Source organism: Palaemon carinicauda, chromosome 22 (genome assembly GCF_036898095.1).
Source record: "Palaemon carinicauda isolate YSFRI2023 chromosome 22, ASM3689809v2, whole genome shotgun sequence".
Classification (NCBI taxonomy): Eukaryota; Metazoa; Arthropoda; class Malacostraca; order Decapoda; family Palaemonidae; genus Palaemon; species Palaemon carinicauda.
This window is the reverse complement of record NC_090746.1, coordinates 19,762,060-19,776,133: the sequence shown is the minus strand read 5'-3', so window position 1 is coordinate 19,776,133 and position 14,074 is coordinate 19,762,060. Positions and strand designations below refer to the sequence as shown.

The window sequence follows — 14,074 nt, the reverse complement described above, 5'->3', positions numbered from 1 at the left end:
ATCACAGTTTTAATATGACAAATGTTCTTGGCACAAACTTCCTACAGAACCTTCTCGTCTAATATATACAATTAAACAGTGGAAACTTTAATCAACTTAATGCACATACAAAAAACAATGGTTAAGTCCTCTGTCAACGCACTGGGTTAAGAGAGAGCGTCGTGGTGTTAACGCCGACGCGACCAGAAACTTACTGGAGAGCGAGACCTGAGCAAGCATGCTCTCTGACCCCGGGTCGTCTCTGGGCGCGTATCACTCCGCCAGAGATGCCCCGCATAGAAAACGGGAGTAGGATAAACTACACAAAATTCTGGTCGGATGGGAGGAGATCCCAGATACTTTTAAGAAAGTAGTTCGAGGTAAGTACTTCGAGTTGGAACAAACAATAGTTAAGTCCTCTGTCAATTAGGAGAATTATTTTGACTATAATGAAATAAAAAAAAGTCTACTAAAATAATCTCAGAAAATATAAAAAGCCTTCAACATAAATTTTATACCTTTCTTGGTGGCAATTAATCTACCCAATTCTTCCCTAATTATTATTATTATTATTATTATTACTTACTAAGCTACAACCCTAGTTGGAAAAGCAGTATGCTATAAGCCCAGGGGCTCCAACAGGGAAAATAGCTCAGTGCGGAAAGGAAAAAAGGAAAATAAAATATTCTAAGAAGAGTAACAACAATAAATATCTCCTATATAAACTATAAAAACTTTAACAAAACAAGAGGAAGAGAAATAAGATAGGAGAGTGTGCTCGAGTGTACCCTCAAGCAAGAGAACTCTAACCCAAGACAGTGAAAGGCCATGGTACAGAGGCTATGGCACTACCCAAGACTAGAGAACAGTGGTTTGATTTTGGAGTGTCCTTCTCCTAGAAGAGCTGCTTACCATAGCTAAAGAGTCTCTTCTACCCTTACCAAGAGGAAAGTGGCACTGAACAATTACAGTGCAGTAACCCCTTGGGTGATGAAGAATTGTTTGGTAATCTGTGTTGTCAGGTGTATGAGGATAGAGGAGAATATGTAAAGAATATGCCAGACTATTCAGTGTGTATGTAGGTAAAGGGAAAATGAACCGTAACCAGAGAGGAGGATCCAATGTAGTACTGTCTGGCCAGTCAAAAGACCCCATAACTCTCTAGCGGTAGTATCTCAACGGGTGGCTGGTGCCCTGGCCAACCTACTACCTATAAAAATCCAGTAAATCAATTGACTATCAGATTTTCATATAAAAAACTATAAAAAAAATACAAAAACAAGATATGAAATATTTAAACTTCCAGTCTGCAATGAGACCTAACATGAACAGGAAAAAAGTTCTACAAAAGAAATGATTATTCCAGTCAAATACTCAAATATCTTTACCTTCTATATCACACGATATATCAGTTACTAGCTGATGAGAAGAGAGCGAGTTCCATCCTCTTGTTTTGATTGTTCGATCTGACATCCCCTGTATGTGATGGTGAGGACATTCTATGCTGTACATCTGTTCACATTCCCCACACCCTGTGAAATACTTTGAATACTAGATTCATTCATATACTGTATGTACAAACAGAATTCTACATGAATTTCTTAATCGTGAAAACTTATTCTCTGTTGCACAAAATATGTTTTTACACAAACCTATTATTTACTCACAAGTCATGGTCAGGAGCTGGATTCTTTCTTTAACAGGAGAATAAAGCATAGTAGTACTACTACATTTACACCTTATACAGTACATCCTCTGATACCCGTTGGTCATTTACCTTTTTATTTTTTTATTTTTGGGGGGGCATCACCAAAACTGGTTTACTGTATATAGGAAAATTAATTCATTTTGCTTTCTACAATATATTTTCTAATTCAAAATAAACCCATCATTCATATAGAATACCGCTCAAATCTCAATTTAAAAGATGCTTTGATTTGCTGAAACTCCACACTACAATGCAGTGCTTGTACGGTGTGTTAAGACCTCTTAGAACCAATACTTAATTATAATGCAAATTCATAATTCCCAAAGGTCCCTGAAGAGCCTCTGATAAGGAAAAAAATGTTCAAACGCATGTAGTGGTGATTGTCTTGAAAATAAAATAGTTATAAATGGTATAGAAGTAAATCCCAATAAATCAGACATTCTAAATACATCAGAATGCTGTATGGAGTTGAGAGGAAGTTATTAAAAGGTCAATTAAAATGCAATAAACTCTTCGAGTTACACCTCTGAAATAAAATTGGTAAATTTTTTCTGGCATCTTGATGTATCTTGGAAAGTAACGGCGCATACAGCATTCTCTCCTGTGGGGATAAAGAAGGTGAACGTTCAGTATATGGAGAAGGGCAGCAATCTTTATTCATATCGGTAGTGAGTGTGCTAATTTTCATAAGAACCAAGCACAGGTAGCTGGTATTCAGGGATAGGTAGACTCCCAAAATGTATCCCCTAATCTTGCAAATGAAAAGAGAATGTATTTGGATCCTTTACTTAAGAGGAACGATCTCCATACCACACCATCATCCTCAGGAGGTGAGAAACTATAATTCACTCGTACATGACTCCTATTGATTGGTCTTCCTGCACCTTCTTTGTGACACATCTTAATATTTCATACAAGAATCTTTCTCATAAAAGAATCTTTCTTCTAAGATACCTGTACTTGGTTGGAGAGGATCCTTTCTAACAACTGCATGAGCAGGATGTGGCATTTCAAAGCTTGTATGAAAGCCAAGATTAGATTTAAGAAGTCACTCCAACTCTTAACTTGCTACCAACTTGGTAGGTCTTAGTGTCTTGGAAAACTGACACGGATTGATCTCGAGTGTTCTAGAGGTTCTAGATCGATGAACAATATTGGCCCTTAGGCTCGTTTTGAGTTGGTGTCACTGAAGAATCTCAGGAACATCCCAAGGCAGGAGAGAGACGAAGGTGGCTGCCCACATGCAGACTAGCTGTGCTAAGTCTCGTATGAAACCCATCACCGGTAGCATGAGCACGAGCTCCTGTACCCCATAACAAAATCCCTAACCAGAGGTTGGGCTTTGGTACAGCATTGCTCCTTCCACGAAACCATACAGAGGAATCAGCTGAAGTTTCAAAAGGCTGCCTGATCGATCTTCCTATGCTTCGGTGCCCTCTTCCTCCTCCTCTTCAGGGCTGTTTAAGTGCTGAGAAGGAGTCTAAAATAGAAATCAGTGGACTAGTTACCTGGTGGCTTGAAGGTATTGATCACCTGGTTCCTAATCATAGCTGTCTATCACAAGGTTCCCAGTACTACTGTCCCTCCCATTTGCATGCAGGAAGAGGTTCCAAACAGCATTCAGTGGGGTTCTCATCTTGTCATCTCTTGACAAGTGTCAGACAAAGGGCAGAGCGGGCAGTGCCCTTTTATCCTGACCAATGGGATAACAGCTTGGTCTCGTACGAGACCGAGAGTTGGTATCAGGTGCCTAAACACCTGTACCACACCACTCAGAACTAAGTACAATCTTAGTGCAGTATGTACAACTTCTACCACATGTGCATGGGGAGAGATCATCGAGGACACATCTATGTTGATCTGACATTTAGACGACAACATTTTTGGTTGAAAAGCAACACTAGGTCCAGGTCAATGCATTAAGTACAAGACAAAACTCAGACACAAAAGCAGATCATACCGAAGTTTGTTACAAAGAGGAAAACTCTCGGTACGCACCTACTTACAACCCCTCCCCTACCATACTCACACACTCACTCACAGTATTACATAGGATCTCTCTCTCTGATTATGGTTCATTTTACCTTTACCTACACATATGCAGAATACTCTGGCCTATTCTTTCCACATTCTTCTCGGTCCTCATACACCAGACAACACTGAGATTACCAAACAACTCTTCTTCACCCAAGGGGTTAACTACTGCACTGTAGTTGTTCAGTGGCTATATTCCTCTTGGCATGGGTAGAAGAGTCTTTAGCTGCAGGAAGCAGCTCTTCTAGGAGAGGGACACTCCAAAATCAAACCATTGTTCTCTAGTCTTGGGTAGTGCCACAGCCTCTGTACCATGGTCTTCCACTGTATTGGGGTAGAGTTCCCTTGCTTGAGGGTGCACTCGAACACACTATTCTATCTTATTTCTCTTCCTCTTATTACTGTACATCAAAGTTTTTATAGTTTAAATATGATAGATTTTTATTTTAATGTTATTATTATTAAAATTCTCTTGTAGCATATTTCCTTTCCTCACTGAGCTAGTTTCCTTGTTGGGGCCTTTGGGCTTATAGCATCCTGCTTTTCCAACTAGGTTTGTAGCTCAGCAAGTAATAATAACAATAATAATCAATCAGTTAGAAACAAATTTGAAAACTTCAGGGCAATGATAGCTAGTGAGGAACAAGATGTCATAGGAATTACCGAGACCTGGATTCAAGAAAAAACTAAGGATTTTATCGGATACAAAATCCCAGATTTCAAGCTTTTCAAGAAGGATCACTTTACCAAAAATGGTGGAAGGGTAATGCTCTATGTTAAATATCACATAAACCCCATAGAAAGTAAATTAGAAACCGAATGTGAAGTGATAGGTGCAAATATCAACACCATAGGAAAAAACAAGTCCCTACTAGTAACATACAGACCACCACATGATACTGAATTCTACATCAAACACAGAGGGACTTAGCCTACTAGAATTTGTCAACAATGAATTCCTCCGTCAGTGGGCTGATGTACCAAGCAGGGGAAACAACATACCAGATATTGTGCTAACAACAAAAGAAAATTTAGAATCCAGTGTTTCAGTAGGCAAAAATATCGGCAAATGTGACCATAAAATAGTTAGGCATCAGGTAAATATTCCTCATCTAAAAGAAAGGAAAATTATAAAAAGGCTAGATTACAGATGTAGTAACTGGATAAAACTGAACGAATATCCCAAGAATTTAGAATACAACGAAATAGGGAACATAGATACACAATGGGACTCCTTAGTAGAAATAAATAAAGAAAAAAGGGCTAAATGTATACCACATAGAAAAATTTTAACAAATGGAACTCCACAACCTAAGTGGTTCAACAGAGAAATAGCCAATGCAATAAGAAGTAGACAGCAAACATAAATCAATGGGTCCACAGCCTTCAATTCATGAAATTTCAAGGTACAAAAAGTTAAGCCCAAAAGTAGATAAACTAGTAAGAAAGACCAAGATCAATGAAGAGAAAAGAGTGGCTTCAGCTAGTAAAGAAACCCCAAAAGAATTTTTTGCATATGTAAACAGTAGAATACATATAAAAAAAACATTAGCCAATTAAGAGACTCGTGAGGGTAATCTTATAACAAATTATTTTGAAAAAGCTGAACTGATAATGCATATTTCACAACTGTATTCACCAGGGAAGAATCAATGACCCTCCCTGAACCAGCTATCAAATATGAAGACCACAACCATTAAATAGATTCACCTTTACACTGGAAGATGTCAAAAAGACTATATAAGGACTCAGTAAGTCTAAAGCACCAGGTTCAGATGATATTCATCTAAAAGAGATTATAGAACTAGAAGAAGAGATAACCCCACACTTTTACAAAATGTTCCGAAGACAACCAGAGAAAGAAAGGCAACACAAGGTTGAAACTAGGCAATGTTCCTCCAATCTACACAAGACGGACAAAAAGAAGAACCTGGCAACAACAGACTTGTGTCTAACTACAGTTTCTTACAAAATATTGAATAAATTATAGCAAATTCAATAGTAGAACGTATAGAGAAAAAACAATCTTCTGATAGACAGCCAACATGGTTTTAGACTAGAGAGATCATGAGTGACAAATCTTTTGGAGTTTTTCCACATTAGCATTTATGACAAAAGCAGGGCAATAGGCATCATGTACCTGGACTTTCAAAATGCTTTTGAGAAAGTTCCTCATAGAAAATTAATGGTCAATTATAAGCGAAGTACCTCAGGGATCCATCCTTGGCCCATTGTTATGTATTATCTACATTAACAAAATAGATTTAGGATTAACGGGTCGAATATCCAAATTTGACGATGATACTAAACTAGCCATACACGCACCAAACTCAGATGTAGAAGCCTTAAGAATGGATCTAATAAAGCTGGGAGAATGGTTCAGAAAATGGAAAATGCCTTTCAACTGTGGGAAATGTAAAGTCATGCACATAGGTTATAGTAACCTACAATCAGATTACTCACTGCTGGGTAATGAAAGAGGAAGAACTCAGTATTATTATCAGCTAGGATTTGAAGTTCACTAGAGCATAGAAACTGAAAAGAAAGCACAAAAACTAATAGGCTATATAAAGACACAATTCAAATACAGAAACTAATGCACTGTACTACAGCTGTACACATCACTAGTAAGACCACATATAAAATACAGAGTCCAATTCTTGGCTCCAAGAAGGATATAGATAGACTGGAAGCAGTACAAGCTAGTTCCAACACTAAGGCAATTTGGATATAGACGGAGGATGGAACGTTTGAACTTATTTGATCTAAAATCTTGACAACTAAGGGGACAGTTAATAGAGCCATTCAAAAATCTTAAAATGAATAACAAATGTAGATTACAACAGTCTATTTGCACTTGGCCCAAATCAGCCCAGAGGTAACAGATACAAACTGGAATTGAAAAGATACACCACCATTCGGTGTGGTAATTTCTTTACGTACAAAATAGCAAATACTTAGAATAGACATCCAGTGGATGTAGTAAACAGTAACACGGTAAACAAGGTCAAGGGTAAGTTAGACAAGATCATAAGAACTCTCTAAATGCTAAAACTAAATCCCTCTACCAAAGAGCAAATAGAGTTTCCCCTGATGGAATAAAAAGTCTTTGAGACATCCAAAATCCTTGAAACTCCTTGTAACTACACATACATACATACATACATACATACACACACACACACACACACACACTTTCACTCTCACTATCTCTCCAGTTATGGCGACAAAAAATAATAAACAAACAAGCACACAGAAAAAACTAAATGGATTTAATTGTTATCAAAGTAGAGCTTTAGACGCAGCCAATAAAAGATTAATATTTTTTATCATGGCAACTGATATTCCTAGAAAAATAACTCATTAGATACTCAAAATGAGAACAAAACCATTTAGGGGTGTTACCACAATTTACACTAGGCAACCGCAGCTGACATGGGTACTGGGAGTTGCCACGGCTTTTAATTCCCTTGCTCTAAACAATATATTACATTATGATATTATGTAAATGTGTGTATGTATGTATGCTGTTATATGTTCTTTTTTTCATTGTGTATGTTTCTAATGTGTTTATATAAACAAGTTTTGACTGAAAATAACTACATTTTGATTTATGCCTTTGCAAAATACCTGTAGTTAAATTTGGTCTAGAGGGAAACTTTTATATAATAAAATCATATAGGTAAAATAAATTTTTAATATCAAAACTTCTACTAGACAAATACTTTTATAATGAAAAAATATTACAAGTAATGCGATGAAGGAATTTGTGAGCAAAGATAGAAAATTACACTCTGAAGAGGCTTATATCAGTTCTCCATACAGCCGCTCAAGAGCCTTATGGCAGTTCTTGGGTTAAGGGACACTCATGAATGGCAAAGGCAAGGGACAGTGACATTGCTCTATCAAGCAGGACAATGCCCTAGAGACTGACCATATTATTATTATTATTATTATCATTATTAGCTAAGCTACAACCCTAGTTGGAAAAACAAGATGCCATAAGCCCAAGGGCTCCAAATGGGGAAAAAAGCCCAGTGAGGGAAGGAAATAAATGATATGAGAAGTAATGAACAATTAAAGTAAAAGTTTAAAAACAGTAATAACATCAAACCAGGTATTCCATATAAAAACTATAAAAAAGACTAATGTCAGCATGTTCAACATAAAAAACATTTGCTGCAAGTTTTAATTAATGAAGTTCTACGGATTCAACCACCCAATTAGAAAGATAATTCCACAATTTTCTCACAGCTGGAATAAAACACTTCTAAAATACTGTGTAGTATTGAGCCTCATGATGGAGAAGGCCTGACTATTAGAATTAGCTGCATGCCTAGTATTACAAACAGGGTGGAACTCTCTGGGAAGATCTGAATGTAAAGGATTAGTTATGAAAAATTTTATGCAACACGCATAACAAATTAATTAAACGACAGTGCCAGAGATTAATATCTAGATCAGGATAAAGAAATTTAATAGACAGTTAGAATGAGAATCAGCAGCTGAAGACCAGAGAGGAGAACAATACTCGAAACAAGGTAGAATGAAAGGTTAAAACACTTCTTCAGAATAGATTGATCACCGAAAATCTTGAAAGACTTTCTCAATAAGCCAACTGTAATTACAGAAGAGACAGTCCTAATGTGTTTCTTAAAAGTATATTTGCTTTTGAGAATCACACCTAAAATTTCAAAAGAATCATACCAAGCTAAAGAAACATTATCAATGCTGAGACCCTGATGTTGAGGAGCCACTGTCCTTGACCTACTTACAATCATACTTTGAGTTTTGTTAGGATTCATTTTTTCATGCCCCATAATTTGCACCATGCACTAAATTTAGCTAGATCTCCATTAAGGGATTCAGCAACCCCGATCTACATTCAGGAGATGGAATTGATGCAAAGAGCGTAGCATCATTTGCATATGCAACAAGCTTGTTTTCTAGGCCAAACTATATGTCCTTGTGTATATAATATGAAAATTAATGGGACAAGAACACTAGCCATATATCACAATCCTATACTCACTATGGTGTCCATCAACAACATCTCTTTGCGATCTATTACTTAAAAATTCAATAATGATGCTAAGAAAAGACCCACTCGCTCCCAATTGTTTGAGTTTGAAAACAAGGGCCTCGTGATTAACACGGTCAAAGGCAGCACTAAAATCAAGGCCAATCATACGACCTTCCTAACTACAATCAAGGGATTTCTGTACAGCATTGGAGACTGTAAAAAGGGCCTCATGTGCTCCAGGACCTTTACGAAAATCTAATTGCAAACTACGGAACAGATGATTATCTTCAGCAAACCTATTAAGACATTAAAAAACTTTAGATAATATGGGAATTATGGAAATTGGGTGGTAATCAGTTGGACTTGAACTACCACAAACAATTACACAGTGAAGTAACATTGCCCATTCTCCAACAAGTGCTAAATTCTCTTCGTCTTGCAGACTTGCACAAAATAACAGATAACTATGGAGTTAAGAATTCTGCAGTCTTTATAAGAAACCAAGGAAAAATATCATTTGGGTCTACACCTCCATAAGCATCATGGTCCATCAAGAGACCTTCAGTTTAAAGAGATCGAAAAACTAAACTAGTTAGTTTAGTCTCAGGAAAACAGGAATGAAGATGATCAAGTTTCTCATTACTCTGCTTACTGTCTCAAATCTGATCTGTTACCCTTCCAAAGATGATAGGCCTCCGGTTTCTCCAAATAAGCATGTCTACGCTCAGTACCTTAACACACAAGAGGGGATACGCCTATCAATTATGTTGACTAAATTCTCAAAGGGAAAACAGGTGAGCATTGCAATCACCAACAAAGACAAAAGAGGCCTTTCTATCATCTTGTATCTTAGCCATAATGGTAAGAAGACAATCAATAATAGAATCATCCATGTCTGGATTCCGGTATATCGAACACAAACAGAAGTTGTTATGCTTGCCACAAACTTTCATTACCTAAATCTCAAGACATCCACATTCATGACAGGACATATGAGAAGCCGGGGGTATACATATAATCAGCACCCAAGCTCCCTCTTCACCCAAGCTAGGACCAAGAAGAGACAGGCAATGGCTGCTGATGACTCAGCAGATAGACTTACATGCTCCCCTAAACCCCAATCCTTAGTTCACAAGGATGGCGAGGTTGCAGTGAGCAAAGGAACAAACAAGTTTGAGGGGGAAAACGCTGACACCTCGCTAAAATCTATGTGCAATAGCACGCTTTAGCAGCCTGAGCAATCTGCGTGCTTATGTGATACTAGCAGTCTAGGTAAGAATTCTCAGAGACTTACGAATCTTAGAACCAACCATAGACATTACCCAATCCCACCTCGCCAGGGGGTATGAGGACGCAACAAGTATATAATTCTATACCAGATTGCATAAGGGAAATGATTTTACCTGCAGACAGTGAAGGCTAGCTAGCAAAGTACTATCATTCATCCCAGACTTACCGGTAATCCTGGGTACCCTCTACCTTCCACCATCTGCAATTTGTCTATAAAGGAGCCTGAGGTGTTTAAAACTATTTGTTGTGCAGCCACCACAGGCCCAATGAAAAAATGTCTCCTTGTTCCTGTGTGTCATGTCTTTTTTAGGTCTGGAGAGACTCGGGAACCTTGTTCCTGTGTGTCATGTCTTTTTAGGTCTGGAGACACTCGGGAACAAAGTCGAGTATTACCTGTCCCTAACCCCTGATGGAGACGTCGATATCCAAAGAAAGGGCGTGTCGTTAATTACTTCTTCTGGCCGAGGTCTCAGTAAGCAGGAAGGCTGTCCTAAGTGTCAGGTGAAGAACTGATGTCCTGTTTTGACACGGCGACACCAAGGGTGCTCCTTTCCGAGATCGCAACAAACTGACCATGTTCCATGTAGGCGGTCTAACGTCTGGGTGAGGAACAGGTACATTGGAGACTCTGCGTGAGGACAGACAGATACAACAAAGAGGAAATCTTTTCCCCATCAAAGGTTAGGCTCAAAACTGAGTGGTAGCCTTTGACCGACGAGACACAGAGGAGTCTCCTACCTGAAGGGACTCCGCTATCACTGGCGTCAAGAAGGACGATACCCTTATGCTACCTGCACAACAGAAGGCTGCCTGCTTTGCCTGGTAGACTTCAGTTGATGATTTCTGTAGGTAACCGGACATTTCAGAACAGGTTGCGCAAAAAGCCTCTCTCCTCTTCCTGTGTGGTAGTCTTCAAAGATCGTGACATGAAGAGAGGTCCTTTTGCACCTCGGGGAATAGATGTACAAGTTTGGAAACCATCCTACCTGGTACCACCTTGGAGCTAAGAAGGTCATCGATTGGCCTGAATTACCTTCTTCGCTGAGCAATCTTACTAAGTCAACCATAGGGGAGGGGGGAATGCATTGATCTCTATGCTGCCCGTTGTCGGAAGGCCGCTATCCAAGTGTTTAGGGAAAAGGTACTGACGAGCAGTACATCGGAAGCTTGTTGATTGGAGACGTGGCGGACCGGTCCACTGTCGGTGAAACCCACAAACTCGGGACTCTGCTGGGTACTTGGAGATCCCCTGACCACATAGAGCCAACTATCTGAATCCATACTCAGATTGTCCGCCAGAACATCTCCCTTGTCTGGGTTGAAGAGGGTTTCAAGGGCGAAGAGCAGTCTTCGTCCACCTTAGCATTCTCCAACTAGTTGGCATAGGTGCTGCAAAGATGACTTCTAACTACCCTGATTGTTTGAATGTAAGCCCCTCCCATGGTGTCATCATTCATCAACACCATGGAGTGTCATGAAGGGAACTGTTGGAACTGCTAGTGTAAAGGAACTTTTGGAGGGCCAGAAAACTGAACTCATTCCAGGAGGTCCATGTAGCAATGATGTTAGGAATGGGACCAGAGTCCGGAGGCCATGTGATGCCAGATGTGTGGCCCCCCTTCTTGATGCTTCTTTAAAGAGCATCGAATCTGGGGGGAAGGTGGATGATGTAACCACCCCCTGAGGAGGTTGGGATCTGACACACCCTTGCTGGTTACCCAGCACTCAAAGGAGGACACGTGTCCTTGTCAGACTGAGTAACTTGTCAGATGGAGTAACCGATGAGATGGTAGCAAATCTAGTAGAAAGAAAGGGCTAGCGTCTTCTTCAGTCTTTCTAATCTGATCGCAGAAGTTGACTTTATCAGTCTAACGTCTAGAAGTACTTCTATTAATACCAGTTTTGAGTTGGCTGAAGGGATGACTCAGAGATTTTACTCTAATCCTAAGATCGTGCAGATCTTGAAGCCTGGCTCAATGATGGAGAAAAGATATCCCACAGTCTATTAGAAATAGCCAGTCGTCCAAGGGTCTTAACAGACGAATACCACTCCCATGGATCCCGTGTGAAGAAACAGAAGAGGTGCGATCAAGTCGAAAAACAGCCACTACAACTGGTATTACCGGACGTATAGGATGATTCTTAGATCCTTCTTTGAAGATGGAGGAACTGGAATCTGACAGCAAGCCTTCCAATTCCAGTGTATGAAGTCCTCGCGTCTGACTGCTTGTTTCACTGAGCTTATCGTGTCAATCGTGAATGAAGTTTGTTGAACAAACTTGATCAGGGGAGAGGTCGAAAACTGGAGTACAGCTTATTGGAGCCTTTCTGCAAGAAAATTGACAGTAGAGGCTCGGAGAGACTTTGATGATAAACGTAATCATACGTTGATGACGTAATGCCTGAGTCCAGATGTTCAAATTCGCATAGATTATAGAGACCCGCCATTGCACCTCATCATGTGGATGGGTTTGTGATGATGTGCATGGTCTTTCCGTAGCCAAAATCACAAATTTTAAGTAATTTGTACTTTTCCTAACAGTACTTACCTCGAACTACTTTCTTAGGAGAGTCTGGGAATCTCTTTAATCACCGACCAAGAATTTTGCATAGTTCCCCCTCTCTCCGCTACCTCGCAGGGGCGCTCCGGAGTGGAAGGATACTCGCCCTGAGGCGACCCTGGGTCAGCGCGTGGGGTCGCGCTTGTTAGTCAGTAAGCATATGTTTAAGTCCTCCTTGAACTCCTGTAAGATACTCGGGGTAGGATGGGAGGGCCATATCCAGAAAGTAGTTCGAGGTAAGTACAGTACTGTTAGGAAAAATACAAATTACTTAAAATTTGTGATTTGTTCCAACACGGAGTATTTACCTCGAACTACTTTCTTAGGAGACTTATACTTTAGGAGGAGGGAGTGCTTACAGTTCAGAATATTCGAGACTTGCTGGGGTACATGACCTAGATAGGAGACTAGGTCTGGAAGCCCAGGGAGAGGTAGGAGAGTAGGGAAAAGCATGCAAAAGTCTACCTTATGTACAACTCACCTTTTATTTATAATCCAGACATGATGTGCCTCAACATTCCATTCTCTCATGTAAGGATGGGGAATAAAGGATGGGATCTCGGGAAAGGAATAGAGGGTAGCAAGGAAGGGGGGATAGTAAGGAGGAACCTGTGTCGCTTGCGATTACTTCCCACGGGCTACCCCAGGGCCCAATCTACTAAACCTGTTGCATAGCTGAAATGACTGGCCCGATGGAGAAGGCATCCAGGGACTTCCTCGTACAGTCCTTGAGGTAATGCCCGCACATAAGATCTGGCCTACTGCCATGTTGGTGTCAAACGCTAAGGACGTGCTAAGGCCCCTAATATCATGGGGTCTAGGGGTCCCAGGCACCGTGGAGCCCTCAATCTCGTAAGACCTCTATCACCTGACGCAGCCAGAAGGATATGGTGTTTTTAGAAACTGCCTTCTTGACCAAGCCTGTGGACGCAAACAAACTCTCCACGGCCGGTCTGAGTTTGGCCGTCCTACTAAGGTACTTCCTGACAGTCCTTACGGGGCACAAGAGCAGGTCTTCCGGGTTGTCCGAACGCGGAATAGCCGGAATTGAGAGTTCTTCAAACCTAGGGTCCGCAATTGCAGGGTTCTGGGTCTTTGCTACGAACTCCGGCAAGATCTTGAATGTCATGTCCTTCCATCCTTTCGAGCGGGACACCTCGAAGGACAGACCGTGGAGCTCACTCACTCGTTTCGCTGAGGCCAGGGCTAGCAAGAAGACGGTTTTGAGGGTGAGATCCTTGTCCAAAATATCTTTGAGTGGCTCGAACAGGGGCCGTGAGAGGGCCTTGAGGACCTTGGCTACATCCCACTGGGGGACCCTCGAGGTGCGGGGGTCACAAGTTTGCTCAAAGCTCCTGATGAGCATAGAGATGTGATGCAAGGTGCCCAGATTAAAGCCCTCGAGTTGGAACACCTGGCCCAGTGCCGCTCGAACTCCCTTGATGGCTGGAATGGAGACTCCTAGGACATCCCTCAAGT

At 40.5% G+C, this 14,074-nt stretch overlaps 1 protein-coding gene across 1 annotated transcript in view; it reads right to left on the bottom strand.

Moving 5' to 3' along the window:
• LOC137616354 (uncharacterized) overlaps window positions 1-14,074 on the bottom strand; it is a 335,573-nt gene that overhangs the window by 216,542 nt on the left and 104,957 nt on the right. Inside the window, exon 7 of the mRNA XM_068346014.1 lies at window positions 1,368-1,511. Coding sequence (XP_068202115.1) covers window positions 1,368-1,511 — 144 coding nt within the window. The remainder of the gene's footprint in view (window positions 1-1,367; window positions 1,512-14,074) is intronic.